This window comes from Eubalaena glacialis, chromosome 15 (assembly GCF_028564815.1).
Source record: "Eubalaena glacialis isolate mEubGla1 chromosome 15, mEubGla1.1.hap2.+ XY, whole genome shotgun sequence".
NCBI classification, from domain to species: domain Eukaryota; kingdom Metazoa; phylum Chordata; class Mammalia; order Artiodactyla; family Balaenidae; genus Eubalaena; species Eubalaena glacialis.
The window spans coordinates 15612997-15634943 of record NC_083730.1 but is presented as its reverse complement, the minus strand read 5'-3'; the positions used below and the strand labels follow the sequence as shown (position 1 = coordinate 15634943).

Here is a 21947-nt window from a genome sequence, read left to right as displayed (position 1 = left end):
ACATCCAAAGGCCTTAGAGACAGAGAAAGCTGAGGACATCTGAAGTGGCACATACGTGGTGCCTGATACCGGCATCATATATAATTACACTTAGAGAGGTCTTTACAATTTTTTGAGGACAAATAAAAGGATTTCTTGAGAATAACTGAAACCACTTTTTGATTTCAGAGCTCACTGCACATACATCACTGTTTATTGCATAGGACACATATAGAGAAAAGCTTAGAGCCTTCTTTTAAATCCCAGCTTCTTTCTCTGGAGCTAATTTCACAGGGAGACTCAGAGGAGAGTGCCCGTAACAGTGCTCTCTGAATTCTTTTCCATGGGGCCCATGTGGCTCCTGTAACGTTTACTTGCTTCAAGCTGTTATTGAAAACATAATCGTATTTAGCCTTTTTTTGGGGTGTGTTTGCTCACAGTACAGTCTTTAGGTGAAAAACGTTTATCAATCAGTTTTTAGAAAAGACTCTTTCAGGTTCTGCAAAATATTGTCTGTAGCTCTAGATATCTGTCTTTCTAACTTGTCCCCTAGGAAATGTGTAAATATTTTCTTGATAACTGGGCATTTTCTGTCCCAAACAGTGTTGTGTGTGTGCTGAGGGGATGGAGCTACTTTCAAATTCCTTTTGGTGGAAAATGAAATTCCCAGCTACCACACAAAACCATGGAAACCTTGATACTTCCTTTGTAGAACTAACGCACTCTAGATCTGGAAGGGACCATTCAGAACATATAAAATTTAACCATTTCTTGCACAGCCTATTACAGCATACAAAAATGTGTAGAATCTTATCTAGCACATGATTTTATTTATCCTCTTCCATGTAATATAATTCACAGTGGTATTTCTATATTATAGGTTTACCTATGAAATAGCTCTAGTATTTACTGTCATGGAAACAATTCTTCGTAAGAAAATGTGTGAAATTATTGGCTGGAGAGAAACAGAAGCAGATGGAATGTTTTCACCTGGTAAGAAAAATGTTTATGAGCGAAAAGAAATATCAGGAGACACTCAAAATATATTTCAACTAATATGACTGTTTTCGAGAGAGAAATGTTCATAAGCCGTTGTGTTGCTTATAATTATAAAGAAAGTTTTTAGAAATCTTAAAGTTGTGAATTGTGTTGTTTGAGCTTTCTCTTAACACTTTCAAGGAAGGCTATTTTAAAAATGACATCAGTAATTTGGCACAATTTTAGTTTCAGAAAACTCTCAAATTGTCATGATTTCAATCAACATTTCTGATGTTTGAAACTAGATTAACAGTCACGATTTCTCTTCCATAGGTGGGAGTATATCAAATCTCTATGGTATATTAGTAGCTCGTTATAAGCAATATCCAGAGATAAAAACAAAAGGCATGACAGCACTTCCATGCATTGTATTGTTTGTTTCTGAACAAGTAAGTATCAAGTTTAGATTTTTCCAACTTTTAAGAGTCTTCTAAGATACACTGATAAAGTAATTGAAAGACTGAGAATATTAGCTTCATTTTTCCATTAAATATATTCAGTAATCTCTGTCTGGATCTATGGATTAATATTGGAAAGGGGAAAAACAACTTTCCAGTTGGTATAGACTCTATAGATTAGCAATACAGATAAGTCAGTATTAAAATTTTATTTCAACATAGGAGAAACTAACAGAAAAAAATGTGATTATAAATATAAAACATTTTGCTACCTTTACCAAAAAAAAAAGCAAGAAATAGAAAATTCAAAGATATAATGGTTCACTTTAAAGTTGAATGAAAAGAACGAGAATGTGTTTAATGTTTTCTTTTTCCAGTTAGGACTGTAAGAGTCAGTTGACAAGAAAGCTTTATTTTTATAGGTCCTCAGCCAAATGTTTCTGATACTGACAATATATCCATTGAGGTCTCTTTTAGTTTTAATGTTCCAACCCTGTGCCTAGTAACAATACATATTTTTAAAAAATCAATTCATCCCTCTAATAAATCCGATCACTTTTTTCTTTTCTACCATGGTAACATTTATAATCGTAAAGTGTAATTGTAGTCCCAGCTTGAGAATTCTATCTAAAAGTACTTGGAAACACAGGGTTTTCTTTAAAATGTCCCCATGTTTGCAATGTCTTTCCTTTGCCAAACTCAAATTGGCATTATATAAATGTATATTATCACATTAGAGACCACTGCTGCATATTTAATGTAATTTACTATAGAACTTAATACAATTGAAGATGCTTGTTTACAAATGTCATTTTCATCATTTCACATATACTTTTTAAATATAATGAGCAAATAAGCTGAAATTCCACAATGCAGATTAAAAAAAAACATTTCCTATTTCATCTATGCATTCTCCATTGAAATGAAAATATGGTTAGGGTTTTAAATTTCTCTACTTGTTTCTCTCATATATCTGGTCTTTTCCGGGCAGCTAAAAATAACCCAGGCCAAATTTATCTTTGAGCTGTCACCTCCATCTTACTGATACTGTTTACATTATGCAAATGATACAAGGAGATAGTAGTCACCTAGAAGGCAAGAAATCAAAGTTGATGTCAAAGTCAAAATTAAAAACTGCAAGCAGAAGAAGAATTGATTCATTTCTTCAGGCCTCACTCTTTAAAAAAAAATTGGAAATTCAAGACTTAAACCTGTCCATAACATGTAAGGATTTACCTGGAGGATATTGTCACTAAATTTATAAATGACACGATTCATGTGTATACAGAGAATGAGAATATTCAAACTCCTGCATTTAAAGAGTCCTGTTCTGTGACAGTACCTCCTAGAAAGAGGTACTACAACCTTCTTCATCTCAACAAATGTCATGATAAGGGTCTGGAACTATGCCTTGAGAACTCTACTTGCATGTGTATATATATATATATATATATATCTCCATGCACAAACCCATGCAAAGCTATGCGTATAAGCCCTAGTGTGAGTGATGCACTAGTGTAAGTGATGATTTAAGGAGGGAGAATTAATACCTTTCTTGTTTTCATTTTTGCCCAAGGGTCATTATTCAGTAAAAAAAGCTGCAGCAATCCTTGGTATGGGAACTGATAACGTAATTGAAGTAAAATGTGATGAAAGGTATGTTCCTTAATACATTCTCAAAATTTTTTATTATCATGCTTGGTATGAAGATTAAAATCCCATTCTTCTCTTATCCCAATTTTAAGCAAGAATACTCTTCCATATTAGTTTCAATAATTTTAACTAGAAGTAATTATGAAACAAGCACCAAAGGTATCCTATCCTACGGTTAAGACTTCTTTACTAAGTATAGTCCTAAATCAGTGAGACTGTCACATATCCGTTCCTAGTTTTAAGTAGATCCAGTTAGCAATATAATGATGTTTGGAGATGAAAAATTCAACTGCATTAGAAATCTACAGAGTGAAAATATATTTCCATTTGTCTTGAATCCTACTTTTCATAAATAAACTATATTACAAATACATATATTCTGGAAGATCATTTTGATGCATATCAAATGTATTTATACATTTATGCATATCAAATTCTGTGTTGTAATCTGCAACTTATTCTTTTAATTTTTTTGGCTTTAGAATATATCTTAGGAATCTTAGCCCATGAATTTATACAGACCTTCCTTATTCTTTTTTAATTACTTCGGAGTTTTCCATTTTATAAATGTAACATAATTTCACAAATCTTATTTGAAAGGGTTTTCACCTAGATTTTAGTATTTAAGAACAATGCTTAAATGAATATAATTATATAAATATATTTGAGTGTCTGTGTCTGAATATTTCTCACGTGAATCTCTAGAAGTTGAATTATTGGTTCAAAGAATGTCTGCACTTACAATTTCATAAAGATTTTTATTTGCCCTTCAAACATTTTTCAGTTAATTGATACTCTTATCTACCTTGTGAAGCCTGAATATTATCAATACTTCTATACTTGAAACTTCTGATAGACAAAGATGACGTTTAGTTATTTGGGACAATGTATATCCAATATATGGACCAGCCAATTGTGTATTACCATGATCTGTTCATGTTCTTTGCCCATATTTTATTGGTGGTTTATTATTTATTGGCTTGTAAAAAATATTTATATATTGAAAAGTTTTGGAATATAAAATATATAAATATAAAATATTTTGCAAATATGTTTTATAAGTTTATAATTCAATACTTATCTCAAGTCGTTTGGTTTTCTTTATATAAATCCTGAACATTTCCTGAGAATCCCTCCCCCAGATACTTTATATCTTTTTTACTGCTATGAATAGGATATGTTCTATGTTTATTCAGAACAATTAGTTAAAAAAATAGGAACCTAATTTACTGTTGTAACCACCCATTTGCTCAACATTCTTATCATTTTCAAGAGTTTTTCAATAAACAATGTTAGGAATGCCAGGTATACAACCATATGTACTCAAATTAGGTTTTTTTTCTCCTCTTCTTTTCTATCTATCTATCATCATCATTATAATCATCTAGCTAGCTAATAGGTATTTCTTCAGAAAAAATACTATAATATTGATGGTAGTGAGTATCCTTATCGTATTCCTGACTTTAAGAGAAATGCTTCTTGTGAATCATCAATAGACAGGATTTTAGTCTGAAAACTGGATGGAGTAGGAAAATATTGGCTTTTGGGTTTTTTTTCCCAGAAATTCTCTGTGAAGAAATGTGAGGCCACCTGAATTTGTGCCATGTTCTTCCCCCACTCCCCCAATTTGGATACTTGATTTTTCTACCTTGATACTAAGAAGTCTTTATAATTAAAGGTTAATAATTAGGTAGAAGAAAGAAAGAAAGAAAGAAAGAAAGAAAGAAAGAAAGAAGAAAGAAAGAAAGAAAGAAAGAAAGAAAGAAAGAAAGAAAGAAAGAAAGAAAGAAAGAAAGAAAGAAAGAAAGAAAGGAAAGAAAGAAAGAAAGAAAGAAAGAAAGAAAGAAAGAAAGAAAGAAAGAAAGAAAGGGAAAGAGAGAGAGAGAGAGAAAGAAAGAAAGGAAAGAAAGAAAGGAAAGAAAGAAAAGAATAATGTGTATCTTTCTTAGAAAAATCAGAATCTTCTGATTTGTAAGTAATGCTGATTTTAAGATGATTGAATAGTAAACTAAGCGTTCTTTAACTCAAATAACATGATATTTAACATTGGTTTTAGAGAACTAAACATTTACTTAATAGCTGTTTTTACACCTATAAATACCTTTGGGAGACAATAAAAACTAATTTTTTAATCTTGAATATTATGTATTCTTCTAATTGATAGAATTGGTTTGTTTATTCACTCATAAGAAATCAATGTGTATTTGCATTTTTAAGGGGAAAGATGATTCCAGCTGAGTTAGAGAAAAATATATTACAAGCTAAAAGGAAGGCATGTTCTGAAGTTCCATATTTAACACACAAATGCATCTTAATTTTCTTCACCTACTTTTGTTAGTGGAAAACAATTGATAAGATAATTGCTAAAGGAAATAAAATAATCCCTAAATGTAGGAAATTTCTTCTAAAACTGAAGTGAAATAATTAACATTGTAGTATTTCCTGATAATTTTGTTTCTGTTAACTATCAAAAGAAAAGTTATCAGGATATTTACTAATAAAGGGGTTTGGTCATCTCTATTGTTGTGGTATGATTTTCTGAAAATAAATTCAGAGAGAAATAACAATAAATGAGACTCAGAGGTAGTGGTATTAGTTCATCTTATGGTTAAGCTACTTTTTCCATTACTGTAGGTACCTTTGAGTATTTGAAATTATTAAGTACTTAATGCCCTTAGTCAAAGTTATCCAGCTTCCTGATGTCCAGAAGTGTAATGGTTAAGTAACAATATTAGCATAGGAGTGGACTTCATGAGATTGTAAGAATGATGCAGCTTTTGTCATCACCAGGGCCAAACTCCTTTTTATGTCACTGCCACAGCTGGCAGCACAGTGTTCGGGGCCTTCTACCCACTCCACGACATTGCAGATATTTGTGAGATGCACAAACTCTGGATGCATGTGGATGTAAGTCACATCCTTGAGTCTGGATCATGATTCACCTTTTGAAAAAGATGTATCCTATGAATAGTCCTTAAAATTTCTTAATTGGCATTGCAGACAAGACAAAAATTTCTGTAACCCTAATTTTTATAAAGAATAAATATCAAGAAAGAATAGTCTTATTTGCATAAATTATCTTAAATTAGACTTAATACACTATCATGGAAAGAGCTACAAATGTATCAAGTGTTTAAAAAAAGTCTAAACCTCTATTAATATTCAACCAACAATTTAGAAAATCAGTTTAAAGAAATAGTTAAACCAATTTTAAATCAAAAAGACTTAGCCCATTACTCTAATATACGTTTCTTAATTAATAGCTATTATGGAAATCAAAAGTTTTGATGCTATTAGTTTGGTACAATGACTTTGGGCAAAAATGTCTTTGGCTTTGACTAGAGTTGGACAAATTTAAAGTTATATAATATGGTAGATATTTTAATTCTTCTGTAGTCTTGCCAAATCTGATGCCAACTTTTAAAAATTTCTGTCTCTGGAAATTACACAGAAGGTATCTCTTTGAATTAATTAGAAAAAAAACTTTACTATGTCATGAATAGACAATGAGAACTCATAGGAGGAAATTTTTAAATGCATTGTTCTTCTAAGTAGGATAATTATAGCCAAGTTTATAATTACCTTGAATAACAATTAAATCTTCATCAACTTTTGAAATAAATTTAACATAGGAAAAAGCAGTCAGTGCTATTTAAAAAGAAATAGGAACACAAATCCTTTGTATCTGTTACAGGCAGCTTGGGGAGGTGGATTGTTGCTGTCCAGAAACCACTCCTATAAACTCAGTGGCATTGAAAGGTGAGACCCGGGCCATTGCTTGTGCAAGGGAAAGAACCTATTTAGGCTTCTGTTTTCTTTCATTAGACCGTGAGTACTAACTAGAGCTGTTTTGTCACCTAGGGCCAACTCTGTGATCTGGAATCCACATAAACTCATGGGTATCCCCCTTCAGTGCTCCACTATCCTGATTGGGGAAAAAGTAAATAATTTCTATTTTCAAGTAGTGACATAATGGATGTTTTGGTAATGATTAGCTTCATTGTGAATGTTCAAAACCAAAATAATTGTGGCCTCATTGAATTAACATAGTGCAGCACCATTTGCCCTACTGAAGAAAACTGATCCTTCCCCTTTGATCTTTAATTAGCAACCACTGGGTAACTAAACTGCCACAGAATCAAATGACTAAAGGGCAACAGTTAGTAAGTCAATGTGTGGATAAGATCTGGGATGAGACAATGGACACTGATAAGGACTACAGAAAACCGGGTCATTCATGCCCCACCTTTTAAAAACACCAGAAACAAACGAACAAACAAAAGATCTCTTTGGGGTCAAATCTGGCCCAGTGGCCAATTTGTTATCCCAGAGTGTAAGGCCAAAGTAAGACTCATTTTAAGTGTGGATGACTATCAATAACGGTGATATATTTTTAGCATAAAAAGCACAAATTTATGGGTTGGATGAAATATTTTTTGCTTATAAGTTTGTGTATTTTATCTCCATCAGTAGTAAATGTAACACTATATAAGAAGATAAGCTCATGATCTCCTCCAAGGAGAGGTGCAATTATAAATTTCAACCTGAGTATTCCTATCTCTACTTAGTTGTCAGAAATGCAGACACACTTTAGGCAGCTATCATTCATAGCTTTGTTTTCTTTCTCTCTTATTCACAAACAATCCAGTGGATTTGGATTTAAAAATAAAGTGCTCGTCTTCCCATTACAAACTGCCTGAGCTGGTACTCCCCACTCACTCTTTTTTTTTTAAAATATCTTTATTGGAGTATAATCACCTTATAGTAGTGTGTTAGTTTCTACTGTATAACAAAGTGAATCAGCTATATATATACATATATCCCCATATCTCCTCCCTCATGCGTCTCCCTCCCACCCTCCCTATCCCACCCCGCTAGGTGCACACAAAGCACCGAGCTGATCTCCCTGTACTATGCGGCTGCTTCCCACTAGCTATCTATTTTACATTTGGTAGTGTATATATGTCCATGCCACTCTCTCACTTCTTCCCAGCTTACCCTTTCCCCTCCCCGTGTCCTCAAGTCCATTCTCTATGCCTATGTCTTTATTCCTGTCCTGCCCCTAGGTTCTTCAGAAATATTTCTCTTTTTTTACATTCCATATATATGTGTTACCATATGGTATTTGTCTTTCTCTTTCTTACTTCACTCTGTATGTCAGTCTCTAGGTCCATCCAACTCACTACAAATAACTCAATTTCGTTCCTTTTTATGGCTGAGTAATATTCCACTGTACATATGTGCCACATCTTCTTTATCCATTCATCTGTCGATGGATACTTAGGTTGCTTCCATGTCCTGGCTATTGTAAATAGAGATGCAATGAACATTGTGGGACATGACTCTTTATGAATTATGAATTCATGAATTCTTTATGAATTCTCAGGGTATACGCACAATATTTGGATTGCTGGGTCATATGGTAGTTCTATTTTTAGTTTTTTAAGGAACCTCCAAACTGTTCTCCATAATGAACTGTATCAATTTACATTCCCACCAATAATGCAAGAGGGCTCCCTTTCCTCCACACCCTCTCCAGCATTTATTGTTTGTAGATTTTTTGATGATGGCCATTCTGACTGGTATGAGGTGATACCTCAGTGTAGTTTTGATTTGCATTTCTCTAATTATTAGTGATGTTGAGCATCCTTTCATGTGTTTGTTGGAAATCTGTATATCTTCTTTGGAGAAATGTCTATTTAGGTCTTCTGCCCATTTTTGGATTCGGTTGTTTGCTTTTTTGATATTGAGCTTCATGAGCTGCTTGTATATTTTGGAGATTAATCCTTTGTCAGTTGCTTCATTTGCAAATATTTTCTCCCATTCTGAGGGTTGTCTTTTTGTCTTGTTTATGGTTTCCTTTGCTGTGCAAAAGCTTTTAAGTTTCATTAGGTCCCATTTGTTATTTTTGTTTTTATTTCCGTTTCTCTAGGAGGTGGGTCAAAAAGGATCTTGCTGTGAGTTATGTCATAGAGTGTTCTGCCTATGTTTTCCTCTATGAGTTTTATAGTGTCTGGCCTTACATTTAGGTCTTTAATCCATTTTGAGTTTTATTTGTGTATGGTGTTAGGAAGTGTTCTAATTTCATTCTTTTACATGTAGCTGTCCAGTTTTCCCAGCACCACTTATTGAAGAGGCTGTCTTTTCTCCACTGTATATTCTTGCCTCCTTTATCAAAGATAAGGTGACCATATGTGCATGGGTTTATCTCTGGCCTTTCTATCCTGTTCCATTGATCTATATATCTGTTTTTGTGCCAGTACCATACTGTCTTGATTACTGTAGCTTTGTAGTGTAGTCTGAAGTCCGGGAGCCTGATTGCTCCAGCTCTGTTTTTCTTTCTCAAGATTGCTTTGGCTATTCGGGGTCTTTTGTGTTTCCTACAAATTGTGAAAATTTTTGTTCTAGTGCTGGGAAAAATGCAATTGGTAACTTGATAGGGATTGCATTGAATCTGTAGATTGCTTTGGGTAGTATAGTCATTTTCACAATGTTGATTCTTCCAATCCAAGAACATGGTATATCTCTCCATCTGTTTGTATCGTCTTTAATTTCTTTCATCAGTGTCTTATAGTTTTCTGCATACAGGTCTTTTGTCTCCTTAGGTAGGTTTATTCCTAGGTATTTTATTCTTTTTGTTGAATGGTAAGTAGGAGTGTTTCCTTAATTTCTCTTTCGGATTTTTCATCATTAGTGTATAGGGATGTTAGAGATTTCTGTGCATTTATTTTGTATCCTGCTAGTTTACCAAATTCATTGATTAGCTGTAGTAGTTTTCTGGTACCATCTTTAAGATTCTCTATGCATAGTATCATGTCATCTGCAAACAGTGACAGTTTTACTTCTTCTTTTCCTATTTGTATTCCTTTTATTTCTTTTTCTTCTCTGATTGCTGTGGCTAAAACTTACAAAACTATGTTGAATAATAGCAGTGAGAGTGGGTAACGTTGTCTTGTTCCTAATCTTAGAGGGAATGGTTTCAGTTTTTCACCATTGAGAACGATGTTGGCTGTGGGTTTGTCATATATGGCCTTTATTATGTAGAGGTAGGTTCCCTCTATGCCTACTTTCTAGAGGGTTTTTATCATAAATGGGTGTTGAATATTGTGAAAAGCTTTTTCTGCATCTATTGAGATGATCATATGGTTTTTCTTCTTCAATCTGTTAACATGGTGTATCACATTGACTGATTTGCATATATTGAAGAATCCTTGCATATCTGAGATAAACCCCACTTGATCATGGTGTACGATCCTTTTAATGTGCTGTTGGAGTCTGCTTGGTAGTGTATTGTTGAGGATTTTTGCATCTATGTTCATCAGTGATATTGGTCTGTAGTTTTCTTTTTCTGTGACATCTTTGACTGGTTTTGGATTCAGGGTACATAAAGTACTCTCCTTTGCAAGGTATCGTTTTTATTCCATTCCCCCCACACCTCATTGTGATTCTCTCCCTAGATCCATAAGCTGCTCCTACAAGAGTGTGAGTTTTCTTCCCTTAGAAATTGGAGTTTGCAGACTCCCAGACAAACTCCCCTTTTGTTAGCTCCCAAACTTATCACTGTATAGACATATGATCTTGAAAATTACTTACCATGGTAAAGTTTTCATTTCTTCAATCTATAAAAATGATATAATAGTAGTAGGTATGCCATAAGTCTTCCGTAGGATCAAATGATATAATAGTTGTGACGTGTCCAGCATATAATAGACACATAATAGATACATTGTTATTTTCTTCTTATTCAAAAAGTTATAATTGGTATTTATTTAAACTATACCCAGTCAATGCACACAGGTTTAGCCTTTGTTATGCTGTGGCAACACACATCTTTTGAGAAAATCCTCTTTTCAACTGGGTGATGGAAAACATTGCTTTTGTCTAGTGATTATCTTTTAATAATATTTCTCCATTCTTCAACACTGAGGAGGAATGTTTTCAACATCCTTTATATGCGAGGAAATGGCTAGGAAAGCACAAAATTAAATAAACGGATTATTTTATTCTGTACCTCCTGTGGCCATCAGAGCAGTTTACTTGACTGGCACCTAGATGGTTGATTTATGAGAGAGTTTAGTTAAAGTGAACCAGGCACCCAGTTCGTGTTAACTTCAATACACGATAGCCACATAACTTCAGAAGAGCAGAAAAACGTCAAGGCTTTTAAGAAAAGGTAAAGAAAAATAGACAAGTAGTAACCTAATTACACCATCTACTGTTCCAAATAAATCCAAAGAACTTAATACACTAAAATCCTATGAAAGTAACATAATTTTTTATATAAAATAAACAAAAATTCTATTTAAATATGCATGTAAGGTAGAAACGCTAAGTGAATTGAAATAAATAATTGTGGTTTTTTATTGAAATGTGTATGACTTACATAGTAGATATATTATTCCTTTTTCGGGGTCTTCTGGGAGCATGTAACCAGATGCAAGCTGGATACCTTTTCCAGCCTGATAAACTCTACAATGTTGACTTTGACACTGGGGATAAAAGTATTCAGTGTGGCCGACATGTTGATATCTTTAAGCTCTGGTTAACGTGGAAGGCAAAGGTAGGAATTTGCCATCTCTTTTATTAGGTCTTATTTATTTGGATACCCAGTATAACCAATTACAATTTTTAGAGCTTTCTTTGGGTGCCTTTTCCCAAATTATAGTCTTTTTATTTTCTTAAAGTTTCTCAAAGAAACTGCTCTGTTTCTAATTGCAAATGGCAAGCTTGGTTTCTGAGCTCAAAATTCTACTGAGGTGGAAAAATTTTTAGCTTGTTTTACTGTTACTATCAAGGGGCAGGAATAAAATCTGTTAGGAATATAAACTTGTTTGCAGCTTCTTTTTTTAAAAAAAAAAAACTGCTTTTTTCTAATTGTAATTGGAAATAGGTCAAGCTACTTGAAGTCAATATAGATTCCCAGATGTGAACACTTATTAATTGCCTGAATGTTCAATCTACCTTAGAGGCAAGAGCAGCATATATTGTCTCTCCAAACACTATGACAACAGCAGGACATGTCTACACCCTCATTCTGCCCCTTATTTATAATTTTTAACTGTCCCTTATTTAAAATTAATTTAAATAATTGACATGCTTTTAGGAAGCTATTTCTATCACCGTCTTCCCAGTACTCTATAGGAAGATGGGCATTAGGTTCTGTTCAGATGAAAGCTTTGCCATGAACTAACAGCATCTTTAAATATATTGGGGACCTGGTCCTCTACATTACATTACCCACCCTGTGGACCCTAAGGGACTCTTCTCAGATGTCAGTATCAGAGGCAGTTAGAGCTGGTTAGATTTTTATTTGGTGGATATGGAATTCCTAGTAAAAAACACTAATAGAAAAATATGTTCTGTAACATGAATCACAGAGGCAAATTCATGATCCTACTTTGGTTAGTCTATAATATACTGGCAATAATATATTGGTTAGTATATAATATATTGGCAACATTTTCTCTTCTAAATTTATCTCTTTCATCAACTGCTTTTTCCTAACCTTATAATCACCTAGTTTAAAACACAGACCTACTAGAGAATGGACTTGAGGATATGGGCAGGGGGAGGGGTAAGATGTGACAGGGTGAGAGAGTGGCATGGACATATATACACTACCAAATGTAAAATAGATAGCTAGTGGGAAGCAGCCGCATAGCACAGGGAGATCAGCTCGGTGCTTTGTGACCACCTAGAGGGGTGAGATAGGGTGGGTGGAAGGGAGACGCAAGAGGGAAGAGATATGGGAACATATGTATATGTATAACTGATTCACTTTGTTATAAAGCAGAAACTAACACACCATTGTAAAGCAATTATACTCCAATAAAGATGTTTAAAAAAAAAAGCATTAAAAAAACCACTTTGAATAGTATATCTACATTGGTAACTCACCTTAAATTCTTTTGATAATGAGGCACTGAAATAATGAATACATCCATTCAACAGTAATGGATCTACCATTCATTGAACATGTATTAGGCTAGAAAGCTTTACGTATATTATTTAGCTTATGTTTCCCAACAGTTGTGCTGGTTATGTCTGTTAAATAGGTAAAGAAATTAACTTGCTAGTGGATGAAGAGAACTAAATCTAAGGAGCAAAGATGACAACTCACCTAAATCCAAAATATATATTTTTCCACAAATTCATACAATTCATAGCACCATGGGAATGCCAACACTCACACTGGGTAGTGATGGAAAGCAGGCTCCTCATCTTTTGCATATGGAGACTACTTCATAAAAATGGTGTATAAACACGTTATATAAGTAGGGCCATTCCTGGGAATAGGAAAAAAATTTCAGCATGCCGTGAAAGGGGAATTCTTTTATATACTAGAAATCAGGTTCAGGTAAATATCCATGATGGGCTTGAATGGGAGGAGTTGACTTGCAAGTTTGTAGCATGATTTATAACTACTAAATATTTAAACATTTGCTATGTGAATCTCCATCAGTACTCTTTACAAAATAATGGGCATTAAGAATGAAGTCCAGATATATAAATAAAATTTTTATAGTTTTTCTCATTTGCTATAATTACAGAATGAATACTTCATTGATAGTAGAAAGAGGAGCCATCTTTAATGAAATTCATATTTCTTAAAAATAAAATTAGTTACATAAAATACTGTGATAGGTTACAAAAGTAAGTAAGAAGAAAATCATACAGTAATGTAAGATTCTACAAACATCGATTATTATGCAGAAGCAAATCTAATGCAAAAGCTTCATTTTGGTTGGATTTTCTACATGGGTTGGACTGGTTTTATATTCATAAAATGACTGTGTTTGGCCAGGAGAGTGCTATAGGGAGCTTAATTGCCCAAGAGCCCATCTGCTTCTCTTAAATTCATAATTGCATTTGCCCTGAGGCTGTGCTTTCCAAAGTTTTCTCCCAGTCAATGACTGATAGAGCATGGCAGGGATTCTAAGGCATTCCCATTCCTGAGAGACACGAGACTCTCTTGATAGTTGAGTTGGTGTGAAGAGTTCCCAAGGGCCTTTCTGAATTTTACTTAGATTTCATCATAGTCCAGGACGCTTCTTCCCCACCTTTCCCCACCTGTTTCCTTCACTTAGGGTCAGACTTATTCACAGTCTGAAAGCTCTCCCAGTCTGACTGGCTCCTTCCCACTGTCTTTCACGCAGGTACTTCACTAATAAAGTCCTTGCACCTTTAATCTCATCTTGGTGTCTGCTATTTGGAGGACCTGGGCTAACAGAGCCCAATTAAGTTCAGAATAGAAGTGCCATTGTCTTTACTATTCAATCTTTGTAGATTTTTTTCAAGAAACTTAAAGATACGTTCACAAGGAGGATGCATATCCTGATATTTTTCATTGCCAATTTAGTATGCATTGAATGCCACCAAAAGCTCTATATGGAAAATTGCTGAAGAGTAATAAACTCTATGCCAAGTATTTCAATGATATTTAGCCCCATTTCTTCAGAATTCAGAGTAGGAATATTCTTCATCAATAATTTCTGTTAACTTTTCTGCAATTTTTTCTTCTTCTAATTACTTACAGCTTCCCCCTGAACCAGATTGCCCTCAAAGAAAAATATCAAATGATAAAGTGGTTAGCTCAAAATATTAGTCCACTGATATTTAATCATGTCTATTCTTAAGCATTTCAAAGACTAGTAATGCCTTCTCCAAACCAATATTTTTTCAAAATTGTGAAAGTTGGGAGCATCTGACCAAATGTTCATACAATCAAAGCTTTTTACACATTTTGATTCATATATATTTCTTGTGGAGAAAAATAAGGCTTTGAAAAAGGATAAAAAGTTGTGTGCTAGGGGTAAGTATTTATAATTTTAAATAGTATGGTAATTGTCAATAAGAAGGTTACATTTGTGCAAAAATCTGAAGAAAGTGAAGAGGAGATCACGCTAATATTTAGATGTGTAGCAAGAGGGAATCTCAATTAAAAATCTTTGAGACTGAAGCACACCTGTTGTGTCTAAGACACAACAAGGAGATCAATGTGGCTAACGTGGAATGAGCTGGTCATACGAGGAAATAATGTAAGAAAGTAAATGAAAGTGTTCCTCGGTCATTACTCTTTCTTAGAACTCCATTGCCTTCGGTCTCTGTTGAAAACAAGTTCTGATTTAAACAGAAAGTGTAGCCTCTTGGGGGCTCCTAGCATCCCCGCTTACTTAGTTGTAGGTGTAGCACCCTTACCTCGTGCTATTTGCATTGTCACTGAGTTCCCACACATGGTAGGACCGGTGGAATTCCACGCTCATTGTGCAGTGCAAAGGCTAGGTGTGCCTGGGGAGGCAAGGAGTGGCAGACATGTATGTTGGCTGTATCTCTTTAGCTCATAGGCATGATCCATTGTCCCACTGGACTTCACTTTCAAAACACAAGTCCAAAATAAAATTTTAAAGAATTTCAGGACAGCGACAGCAGAGCATTCAGCATTAAGCCTGAAGCCCTTCTGAATATGGGCTCTGTGTGGCAGCACAGGTCGTATGCTCGTGAAGCCAGCTCTGATCACAAAGCCTTAAGTATTGAGGAGACACTGAAGTACCACCTCATATGGTTATAAAGGCTCTACACTACACAAGCCTAGAGTAACTATGAACACATACCCTCAGCATGGACATACATGGAACGTATGGACAGAAGCAAAGAGACCAGTTAGGAAGCAATTTCAGTAATGCAGTGGAGAGTGATTGGGCCAGCATAGTGGCAGTGAATAGGTTAAGATATATTAGATTCTAATTACGTTTTAAAGGTAAATCCTGTGGAATTTTCCAAAATATTAGATGTGGGGAGTGAGAAAAAGAAGAGGGTCAAGGATAAGAAAACTTTGATGTTTTGGGCCTTAGCAACTAAAGGATAAAATTGATGTATTACTGAGATTGGGAAGACTGGGAGAAACAAGTTTGTGCAGACAGGTCAGGAGTTCACTTTTGGACATTTATTTTGAGATGTTTATTAGTTATGTGAAGCAGGAGTCTGAGGTTCAGAGATGAGGTCTCAGATGGAAATGCAAGTGGGAGAGTCATCAACCTGTATATACTGCTTAGAGCCATGAGACAAGTGGAAATCACCAAGGGAAAGAAGGTGAGTGGAGACAGATTGGTCGATTTTTCTGTGCCTCTGTTATCCACTTTATAGGATTCTTCTAAGAGTAAATTAAGCCAAGAGTGCGAAGCACTGAACTACATACCTGATATACTGCTGAAGCTCAACAGTTGTTAGTTTTAAGATGCACTATGCCAGCCAGTATGCCAAGGGCTTTATTTGTCGTATTTCTCCTATTCCTCACTGCATTATATATAATTTTTAAAAATTTGCTCTGCATACTAGACAGATAAAAAATTCATGTCAAAATATTTATCAAACATTTGTAGATCTAGGCAACCAAACTTAGAAAGGCTGAGTAACTTGCCTCAAGTTCCACAGACAGTAGGGAGTAAAAGCAGGTTGAGGGGATAGAAATAAGAATGCAGTGAGAATATATAATACCTACTGTTAGTAAGATAATAATCACATTTATTTAAATAAGTACATTTAAATAAATTTCATACATTTCAGGAACTACTTCAGTGTAATTTAAAGGTATTTACTTGAATGAAGCTTTTGATTTTTTTTAACTACAGGGAACCTATGGCTTTGAGGCACAGATCAACAGATATATGGAATTTGCAAAATACTTTTATAAAGTTTTAAAGAGAAAAGATAACTTTAAGCTAGTATTTGATGCAAAGGTAAGGACTCTATTAGTGGGCTTTTTTTTTTGAGAGAGAGAATTTAAAGTATCTATACTTTCTTCGCTGAGTATTTTTTTACTTGAATATGTTACCTATCCAATACTTTGAGATAATTTAAAAGTTGTATGTAATAATTATTTTAAATATTTTATCTAAATGCAAAACATTTAGGTTTTAAAAACTTTTCCATTTAAGTTCTCTTTCTTACAGGCCAAGGGTCCAAAAGACTAATTTGATGATTATACTCAATTTTTAAATTTTTAAGATGAAACTCTGGTTATAATTGCTTTTCTGATTTTGATGGCACTGAATCAAGAGTAATTTAATTGTTCCTAGCTTTTTCTTGTATGTTAGAGAATGCAGTTGGGTTTCTGGATAGTAGATGACATAAGAAAAAGTGGGCTTTAAATTATATGATAATCCTTGGTTAATCATTATTAAAGTACTAAGTAAGTATTAATGAAAAAATGGAGAGTTTTGCTAGTATTCTATCCATCTTCCTCTTCAAGGCCCAGTCAGCCAACCCAATGGCATGCTTTAAGTCATGCTAGTAAGAGTAACTATTAGGAAACAAAGGTGCTTGGTCTTTTTTCTACATTGTCTCCCTCTGATTGTATTATTTCTATTTTTGGTTAGTCTTGCTCAGTCTTAAGTGGAAACTAGAAGTAAAGAAATTTTGTTTGTTTGTTTTTAATACTGTACATTCTCTGATCATTTATCTGCCTCTCTGAAATGAGCTTTCATAAACTGATTTAAGTAAAGTTCTCTTATACCCCTTTATCTATATAAAAGACATCTAGTCACTGAAGCCAGAGCCTTGAATTCATCTTGAAAACCTAGCAAAGATCAATTCTATCTTTTGAAGATTTGGGAAATGTAAACTCTCCTATCTGTACCCGTGGCCACTGCTTCAGTGAAGTCTTCTCCATTCTCTCCTGAATTACTATAACATTCTATTAACTAATATTCTCCTCCCCTCAATTGTTCTCTCCCCTAATCGATTGTCCATACTACAGCCTGAATGACCTTACTCAAATATAAAATTGGCACTGTCATTAAAATATTTAATATATTTTGAGGAATGGGCATGGGATGGATGGCTGAAGACTGGGCACTCTGTGAGGACACCATTTCCTTTATCTCTGTATTTGGTGCCTGATATATGTATTAGATCCTCAAAAATTATTTTAAAATATATTAAAAGTTAAATTAAATTAAATACTTCTGGGATAACTAAGGAATTAGGTAGGGCTTTAAGGATACTTATAAAATTACTAAAGAATTAGGTAAAACTTTAAGAATATTTGTAAAATTTTAATTTTTGATTTAGCCTGAGTTCACCAATGTCTGCTTCTGGTACTTCCCACCAAGACTTAAACATATCCCCAAAACTTTGGAAGAGATCAAGAACTGCAAAAGGTAAGTTTGTGTGTGTATGGTGTGGTATTTATCATTTTAATATTGCCTTTTAAATAATGTGTCTGGGTTAGTTTGATTGGTTAGTGGATGGCAGTAATGTGGTCTTAAGCCATTTTTTAAAATATTTGTATGGAACCAAGTGAAATCTCAACCCACCAGTCACTTTGCAAATTAATCTAGTCATCATTTATATAATTGAAAAATATTTTTTGAATGCTTAATATTCAATCTACTGAGTTTTTTACCCTTTGGTTAATTCATTCATCAGTTAATGCTTGCCATATGTTCCAGAGGATTTAGAGGTATAAAATGAATAAGACAGAATTTGAGTTCTAAGCTAGAAGGCTTAGTGGGGAGAAGACAAGAATAGAAATAATTACAATTTTTATGAGCAATAGAAGAGGTACTTGGAGAAGAATTATCACATTTGAAATATTTATCATAAGGTCATCTGAGCAAGAATCTAGGAGGGATTTTATTACAGATCAGTGATCAATACTGAAAAAAATCCAAATAAATGCCATAGCAATGAGGAGATTTAATCTTTACCCTAAGAATGTATATTAAAATAAAGAGAATCGCCACTATTATGTGTTATTTAGCTATACATTTACTGTAAGTTTTTAACCTATCTTAAACATGCATCATATACATACATTTTATAATAGTATCACCACCACTTTTGAGTTGACCAACATCACAACTACTTATCTTAGGCAATGTGATCTGCCCTAGGAGAAGTTGAACACAAACTATCCGGTATCAGTGTTTAAGGGCATCAACTTTTTATATCATAAGAAAATTTCACTGGGCTTCTAAGTCCTAAGAGAAAATAGAGAATTTTTTTGTTTTGTTTTGCTTTTTGATAATACCCCTTGTTTAAATATTTTGTGGTTTGAGGCAATTATTGAGCGAAGCTCTTATTTTTTTTTCTTAACATGTAAGTGTTACCTTTTACTAGGGTAATTACTACCAGCTGAGGGTTAGTGGAGTACCTGTCTACAGAGAGCGAGCTATTTCCTGGAGATACACACACTCACTCACCAGAGAGCCGTCCCTCTCAGAGATCTGCGCATGCTCCTGGATGGAGGGCAAAGGGGAAATATAAAGCAGTTTTTAACAATATTGCAGGCAATAACTAATACCTTTTATTTTATGGTCATGTTGATTAATTAAAATATTAAAGAAGGACATTAAATGAAATGTCTGACCATATAATGACTATATAAGCAAATATATATGTATATATACCCTGCCATATATAAAAACTTATGGGAAAGTTAAGTAATGGAGAGCATCTGTAGCATTTTAAAGGTAAACTGTGTGCAGGAGTGGAAGTTTCGAGAAGAGGAGCACGTTCAATAGTTATAGAATGCCCTCCTCTTCCTCTCCGAGTCTCAGTACCACTTTGTCTTATAACAATAACCCAAGACCGTAATGTGATCTAATGTCACGTGCATGGTATTGTTTTAGGAGCTGTGCAAGACAATTAAACGGATAGAATTTGTCTCTGTAAAATTTACAAAGAAACTATGTTTTGCTGCAAAACAGTGACCTTGTAGAAAAACTCAAGATGTATTGTAATAATTCCAAGAGCGGAAGTTAGAATACCAAAAGATACTACTACTTTTCCATTTTCTATTTCATTTTACCTCTCCCAGATACTTCTACTTGAATTGCCATATAAATATAAATAAAATGTCACACAACCTTCTTTAATGTATTCTAGCACACTTGCATTATTTTGTGAGTTTGGTAATCGTGAATCATGGAGTAACAAGAGCTACAGTATGAAGATAGAACGTGCTGCCTTTTCTCTGTACTAAGCTGCTTCTTAAAAATTATCCCTGACAGTTTTAAATTGCCTGCAATTTACTTCAAGCTAATGATAGTTATGTAGCCATCTAGGATGTGGAACAGTATTTACTTGTAAAATTTCCTTTTAATGATGTTTGCATTTATACACAGATTGCTCCAAAGATTAAAGCACAAATGATAGAGGAAGGCACAGCCATGCTAAACTACCAGCCTTATGGGGACAAAGTAAATTTTTTTCGAATGGTCTTTTCTAATCCTGCCACAAGACAAACTGATGTTGACTATGTTATTGATGAAATTCAAAGACTTGGGAAAGATTTATGATACTGCAATATGATTTTGAATACCAAATCTAAACACCGACTTTAAAGATTTACTGCTGAAGATAATAAGAAAGGAATATTATAAATGATATTCTTTCTTCAGAACGTTTGATTCTCTTTTATCCTGTTATGCAAGAAGATGAAAGGGCAGTGGGTCATTGAAGATTGATAGATAGAGAGATAATAGATTCAATTTTGTTTATGTATTTGTTGTTTTCATTAATTCAATGAAAGATTATTGAAAATCCATTAACTGTCAGGGACTTTTCTTGGTGTGTTAGAATACATCAGTAAATAAGAAAGACAAAAATCCCTCCTCTTGTAAAGAAAGAAGTTCCATTATGAACATTCGGTAAGTTAACATATATTTACATGCTTGAATTAGTTGCATAAAGACTTCCCAAGGTGAAATCATTTTCAATAACATATTGTAGCATTCTGTTTCTGTAAAAAATAAAATAATACATATGATGTTTCTCTATTTCAATAAATCAGATGAACAAAACGTTCTGTATTTTGGAGCAGAGAGTCAGGGAAGAGAATGACAAGGGCTGACATATTTGCCTTTTGATCCCTGCATTTTTATTTAGAAGGAACTGTGGCTTCTACCAAACTTCTATGCAATGATTTAATTCATTTTTTTCTGCAATGCCATTTTTAATGTCTCTAAAGATCAACAACAGTGGCATCGTTTTATAATTCTCCAAAAGTATATTGGCCATAGTTCACAAAATGGAATCAGGTAGCTCCACAGTGATGATAAAATTAGTATTTTTCAGCTCCTTTTTTGAGATAATAGAGTTAACATTAATTGAGCACTTACGGTATGCTAAGCATCTTAACTTGCATGGTTTCATTTATTTCTCCCAATATTATGATTTAAAGTGATTTATTATCCCCATTTCATGAATGAGAAGATGAAGATTTAAAGAGTTTAAATAATGTGTCTAACAGCATGCTGCTGCTAAGTAATAAAACCCAAATTTGAAGCTAGCCAGGTTTTTTCTCAAGTGTGTATGACAAAGAACCTGCTAAATGCCTTGATGCAATTCACATACACTACCTACCAGTCGAGCCATTTGTCAAGTCACTTGACTTATGCAGATCTCTTTCCTCTTCTCTGAAATAGGAATAATAATGGTGCCTATACTGCAGGGATGTTGTTAGAATAAAATAAAATAATTGTGTTAAATATTTTTAAAAACTTTGAATCACTCTGTGTGTGTTAGTTTTTTTCTTTCACAATGTGTACGTATATCAAATCATCATGATGCATGCTTTAAATATCTTACAATTTTAATTGTCAATTATAACACAATAAAGCTGAAAAAAATTAAAAGATATTTTCTCAATATAGGAAAAAATCAAATAATTTTGTAACTTCAAAGAGAGCTGAGATCTTAAAAATTAGTATTACATGATGAGAAAAATAAATGGAAATATAGAATTGAATTTAGAGAAAAATACAAAGAGGAAAAGGATTTAATATAGTATATGTATAACTCCTTCTTTATAGCCTATTAACAATTATTTCCCACCAATAGACGAAGAGGAAGGCAGACCCAATAAGAGATCTGTAG

At 33.8% G+C, this 21947-nt stretch overlaps 1 protein-coding gene across 1 annotated transcript in view; it reads left to right on the top strand.

The window, feature by feature from the left end:
* LOC133075097 (glutamate decarboxylase 1-like) overlaps positions 1-21947 on the top strand; it is a 94431-nt gene that overhangs the window by 14425 nt on the left and 58059 nt on the right. Inside the window, 10 exon segments of the mRNA XM_061169224.1 lie at positions 860-972; positions 1291-1406; positions 2992-3071; positions 5286-5340; positions 5859-5975; positions 6763-6827; positions 6930-7007; positions 11478-11628; positions 16697-16804; positions 18138-18226. Of these exon segments, the coding sequence (XP_061025207.1) occupies positions 860-972; positions 1291-1406; positions 2992-3071; positions 5286-5340; positions 5859-5975; positions 6763-6827; positions 6930-7007; positions 11478-11628; positions 16697-16804; positions 18138-18226 (972 nt within the window).